Source organism: Lolium rigidum, chromosome 6 (assembly GCF_022539505.1).
Source record: "Lolium rigidum isolate FL_2022 chromosome 6, APGP_CSIRO_Lrig_0.1, whole genome shotgun sequence".
Taxonomy (NCBI): domain Eukaryota; kingdom Viridiplantae; phylum Streptophyta; class Magnoliopsida; order Poales; family Poaceae; genus Lolium; species Lolium rigidum.
This window is the reverse complement of record NC_061513.1, coordinates 103,797,595-103,803,630: the sequence shown is the minus strand read 5'-3', so window position 1 is coordinate 103,803,630 and position 6,036 is coordinate 103,797,595. Positions and strand designations below refer to the sequence as shown.

At 47.2% G+C, this 6,036-nt stretch overlaps 1 protein-coding gene across 1 annotated transcript; it reads right to left on the bottom strand.

The window, feature by feature from the left end:
• Nucleotides 1-406: 406 nt before the first annotated feature.
• LOC124659815 (RING-H2 finger protein ATL67-like) lies at nt 407-991 on the bottom strand. The gene has a single exon (XM_047197620.1). It carries the CDS (start codon nt 989-991, stop codon nt 407-409), a length of 585 nt encoding a protein of 194 aa, XP_047053576.1.
• Nucleotides 992-6,036: the final 5,045 nt, after the last annotated feature.

Genomic DNA, 6,036 nt, shown 5'->3' with positions numbered 1-6,036 from the left:
ATTGAAATCATGCAATTAGACGACGACATCATGATCACAATAAAGAAAAATGCAATGCAAATTTTTGCGGGAAATCTCTAACTTATGAGCTACGATCCTGTGATATTAACAATACCATTCGCTCTAAAGCACTCTGCGGACGGAAACCCTAGCAACATTGTATTTACAACTATGCTGCCTTACTCCAAGAGAAATTTAAATATCGAAGTAATATATAGCAATAAGAAACAAGGAGCCTCTTTATATATCCTAAGCACACCGGCCACCAGTCGAATTTTGCACCTAAAAAGCTCTCATGTGTCCTTCACCAATCAAACAATCCGCAAATTTACACCAACCATCAACGCAAAAATTAAGAAGCTAAGCCTAAAGGAGTAACATTGAAGAGCATGCAGCAACGTATCCGTCACCTACGCCTCCGGTCAGCGGCGTACTGCGAGAGCGGGACGAGCTCCGAGAGGGGCGTGGCGAGCGGCGTGGCGACCGGCGTGGGGATGGGCGACGATCTGCACACGGGGCAGGAGGCGCTCCTGCGCAGCCAGGCGTCGAGGCACACGACGTGGAACCGGTGCCTGCACTCGGGCATCAAGCGCAGCATCTCGCCGTCCACGTACTCGCAGAGGCAGATGGAGCACATGGCGTCGCCGCCGGCCGCGGCCCTGGAGAAGGGGGCCTTGGGGTACGACGCGATGGCGGCGGCGTCGAGGCCGACGGGCGACGAGGCGGCCGCGGCCGCCGAGGAGTAGGCCTCGGGGGACTCGGACCCCTCGGCGACGAAGAGCACGCGCGGGACGGTGATGGAGAGGTGGCTGGAGCTGGAGCTGGACGTGGGCGTGATGGCGCCGGTGAAGTGGCCGGCGTCGCCGTGTCGGAAGCAGAAGTAGGAGGCGAGGAGGACGGATGCGAGCAGGACGAGGAAGCCGAGCGCGATGGCGATGGAGTAGCCGAGGCCCAGCGTGGCGAGCGAGGAGATGAAGGGCGAGGAAGACATGGCGACGGCGGCGGCGGGTTTCCAGTGGGGAAGTTGCGGAATGGCATCGGCGGCGGTGTGCGCGTGTTGAGTGTGGGAGTCGATCGAGCGAGCGAGTAGAGTGGAGGCAGGCTCGTGGGGGAGTAAATGGGGATGGTGGCGTGCGTGGTGAATTTTCTTCCCGTCGGCTTGCAGCGGGGCTAGATCTGCTGGTGGTGGGTGGGCGGCGCCAGCGGCCGCATTTATTGCCGGAGAAGTGGCACGGGCCGGGGAGTAATGGCGGCGGATGGAGATGCTCTGGTCTGCTCGGCTCGTCTGCGCGGGTGTGATGGTGCTGCTGGCCTGTTGGGGCTTTGGGAGGGAGAGCTTGGCCACTTGGGGAGTGGAGTGGTATGGCAATTGTGGGAAGTGTAGTCACGATGCAAGTGGACAGGCCGCCGGCCCCGTCCGTCCTGTCCGCTCCATCCGCCAAGATTAGTTGTGCAATTAGCGACGTCCGCGTCCGCTAATTCTGCCGGCCGTCGTTTCCGGCGGACATCCGCCAACATCCGTGGAGAAGAGCGGAGCTGCAGTTAAGCGCGTGTGCGTTGCAGGTTACAGTCCATCGATACGATCAGTTTCCATTGTTTTATCCAGAATCTCACATGCTCATCAAGCAGATTGAGCAGTACAGACAGCACACAACGAAGGCCTACATTATACCATCACCACAAACAAAATGGTTCTCAGTTGGATTGCCAGACCTCCATCAAGCGATCAATATCAAAGTCTGGGAGCTAAGCTGAACAAGCTTAGTACACATAAAATCAGGCCAGCAGAATCCGACGCGGTTCTGGACGATACTCCGCACATTCAGTTACTGAATGCTGTCGGAAGACGATGGTTAACACTAGATACGATCACTGGCTAACGCCGAGCCACTTGGACAACACATATCTGCATGCTTACATAACCGAGCTGAACATAACCTCTCTCTCAAGTTTCTGTTCAGCATCCACAAAACTAAACAAACAAAAAAGAAATAACATGTTCATCATGTAGCACAGATTGCAAATGCAGAGGACAGCTTTCATCCAGGTCAACATCATAGAAAGAGGACATGTTTTCCATGTAGCTCAAGAAGAGTTCAACCATCTTCACCGAGACTTTTCAGATACGCCTCAAGAAGAGTTTAACCATCTTCACTGAGACTTCTGAGATGCACCTGTAAAAAGAACAGAAAATGTAAGCCATCCCAGCTGCCTTTAGGTTCTTACGCCAACATCAACTGTTCAGATCGCCATTTACTGAACATTATCACCAAGTCAGGATACTACAGTACTCAATAAAGCCATCACAAGTTGCAGGAATTATGAATTAAACCAGAACTAGGCAGATCTGTAGAACAATGAATAATGACCCAGTGCGCAAATTAACAGTAGGTGCTACATGAGATAGACAAGACAGGAAACTACAAGTAAGATGTAGGGTATATTAAAGGTGTTGGCAAACAAATTCAGAAACAGTCAGTTGAGCTACCAAATACTGACTCTGAAAAGTCTGAATTATAATAATTCAACATTTTCTTTATTTTTCTACACTAATGGGCAACTTTGCCACTAAGTTACCATCCGGGGAACTATGCCACTAAGTTACCATCTGGTGAACTTTTGCCACTATCTTATGAAGTTAAATTTCTGAGCATGATTACAATATGGTCTGGATCAAAAGAAATCAGAAGACAAAGTTTATTATTTCAGATTCATGTATGTCTGTACACAAATGGTTATGCTGCAGTACATGCAGAATAGGAACGAACCAATGGGAGATAATACAGATGTATAAATCACTAACCTACAGAAAAAATGATAAACCAACACCTTTAATATACCCTACATCTTACTTGTAGGAAGATAATACAGACTAGCAGGAAGAACATGATTTCCTAGCCAACAGCTGGTATATTAAAGGTGTTGGCAAACAAATTCAGAAACAGTCAGTCAGTTTAGCTAACAAATACTGACTCTGAAAAGTCTGAATTATTATAATTCAACATTTTCTTTATTTTTCTACACTAATGGTCTGGGTGGAAATAACTTATACATGCAGCAACCGAACCTAATCTTGACAGATTGGATTTCATGAAACCATTAAGTTACACAATGACCGTGAAAATGTTTACCCGTTTGTTGAGTTCCACAAGCTAATTCCGTTGGCGCGGTCTCTTCATGGCACTCGCTTTCTTGGTAGAAAACCCGCCGCTTAGTTTGAGGCAAGTGAGACAAAGATGATTTATTTACTCACATTCAGTATTAGCTATAAGTTACCAAGTATTCTTCCTCCTCAACATCTTTATTGGTTGTTTTAGGATCTGAAGAATTGCAAAATCATAAGTCAGTAATAAAGTTGAGATTTTAATTCTACCATTCAGTATTAGAAAAACTTACCATCAGCCTTTAGCCAATCTTGGAGGCATATCAGCGCCTCGACCGTGTCACTCTTTAGCCTGTTCCTCTGATCACTAATTGTTCTCCCACCAGCACTAAAAGACGACTCTGATGCCACCGTTGATGCTTGAATAGCAAGCACATCACGAGCAATGCAAGATAGAACTGGGTACTCAGGACTGTGCAATTTCCACCAACCCAATATGTCAAAATCTTTTTCTTGGGGGTATAAATCTTCACTCAAGTACCTATCAAGCTCATTTGTTGCTTGCTTCTTCTGCACTCTCAGATGAGCTTCCCAATCAGCTAGTGGATTATCAATGTCTGCAACCTCATCAACATCAACTTCTTCTGAAGGATCGACAAAAGACTCTCCCAGGGAGTAATCTTCAAATAGAGTTCCTTTTCGTAGAGTTACAAGTTGAAATCTTTCAAGACAGTTATCTTATCAAGTTACCATCTGGGCAACTTTGCCACTAAGTTACCATCCAGGGAACTATGCCACTAAGTTCTGGCAAACTTTTGCCACTATCTTATGAAGTTAAATTTCTGAGCATGATTACAATATGGTCTGGATCAAAAGAAATCAGAAGGAAAAGTTCATTATTTTCAGATTCACGTATGTCTGTATCCAAATGGTTATCGTCGCAGGACATGCAGAATAGGAACGAATCTTGTTGTTTGTAGAAAAACAGAACTCCAATGGGAGATAATACATATGTATAAATCACTAACCTACAGAAAAAATGATAAGTGAGGCAATTATTGTAGCCATCCTGCACATCTTCTTACCGTAGCAAACATGGCATCGATGGGGAAGAGAAGGATCAAAGAAGGGTTGCTACCTGTCCCGCCGGATTCCTGTCCTCTTCCTCTGAAGGATTCTTGTGCACCTCCATATCTGCTAGATTCGTTCCCTCCTCCACCGGATTCTTGCCCTCCCCCACCTCCGCGCCCATCTCTCCAGACTCCAGAGGCGGCGACGGCAAGGGAGCCGGGGGCGCAGAACGATACGAGCAGGCAATGGGCGGAGGAGCGGGGTGCAGGGAGGCGGCGAGCTAGGTGCAGGGAGCCGGCGAGCTGGGCAGAGACGAGCAAGCAGGCGTCGGCCCGACGGCGGCGACCAGCGTGGCGGCGTGCCCTATCTACTCTGCTTCTACGAGCGAGTCTTTTTTTGTTAGCGGGATGGACGGCCTGGCGGACCAAGTAGATGCAGTCCATAAGCCCGCCTCGCTTACATGGCCCAGCCGCTCCACCGTTTAGGCCTTTTTAGCGGCGCGGACGAAGCGGACAAGCGGACGTCCGCCTCCGCCTGCATCGTGAAAGTGTAGTGCTCACTGGTTTGACATTTGGAGCGCTCTGTTGATGAGCAGCGATAGTCAGATCGGGGGTCAATTTCTTGGTAGATATCCTGTCGTTGGTGGACCGGTGATGTAGATTGGTCCGTGTTCTGCATGGTTAGAGAAGGCCAAGCATGTACAAATTTTTCGATTTGGGTTTAGACGAAAAGAAAAATGGTTTTGCTATGTCTTAGTCAATTTAGATTTTCTTAAGTCTAAATCAAGTGCAATTGCACTTTTCTGTCAGAAATGTGCAACTGGACAGAGTTGCACTTTTCTTTGAACTGCAGTTGCATTTTTCTGAGGTGACTGAGACTTAAGAAAATCTCAGTCAACTGAGACATAGACACACCAAAAAAAACTCCACTGGCACCAACGGTATTGAAAATATTCGGTCGGCAAATCCATTGTTGGATTCTCAGTTCTCCAGAGTGAGAGAAGGCCCGAGTGAAAGTAGTGACCAATCTTAGAGAGAGAAAACAAGGTACTCCCTCCAATTTCATAATTTTTGTTGTAAGTTTTATGGAACTGAGGGTGTGGTTAATCTGAGTACCTACGTGCTTCCACACCTCACCCCACCCCCACTCCACCCCACATCCTAAGGCGGCTCGAGAACAAAGCTGGCGCCACCGCTATGTCCCTGAGACGGTCGTCTAACAAGCATGTATGTCGTCGATGAAGGCGGTGGCAAGGTCCTTGCTGTACCGCCACCGCCAAAGATGCAAATAGTTGATCATAATCATCTAGGGGAACTCATATAATCTATAAACATGGCGGCATATGTAGAGATTGTATCAAAATACCACCACACCATCATGGAGAACAACATGGAGTCGGTTGTCGCACCGATTCCAGTAGCAGTTCTCCTCTGGTCTCCTCCAGCAGCGACCTGGTTTTCTTGTCTCTATTATGCCTTCATATCACGCCTCGCAGATGACAAAAAATCCCAAGAGTATAGATAATTAATTATATTTTTAGAATTGAACGACTCAATGGCAAATAAAAAGGAAAAAATGGTACCTCTAGTGAGGCCCACACTCAACATGGCTCTTTCGTGTGCTAGAGCTCTGCATAGGTAGTGTGAGGCCGGCCACTTTCTTCCTCGGTTGCCGAGAAGTCCTAATTTTTCTCAAAATATTATGGATTTTAGAAGGTCTCTTAAATAATAAATACATTTACTGCCTTCCCGGGATTGATTGGTTGGGGAAGATGGCAATTTAGTCTGAATATTCAATAAAAAGTAGTAAATCCCAATGAACATTTTATGTTAAACTTGGAAATGAATAGATACGTTTACGAC

Bases quoted from the DNA above. Each gene is read 5' to 3' on its own strand.
- LOC124659815 (XM_047197620.1), bottom strand. From the start codon at position 991: ATGTCTTCCTCGCCCTTCATCTCCTCGCTCGCCACGCTGGGCCTCGGC.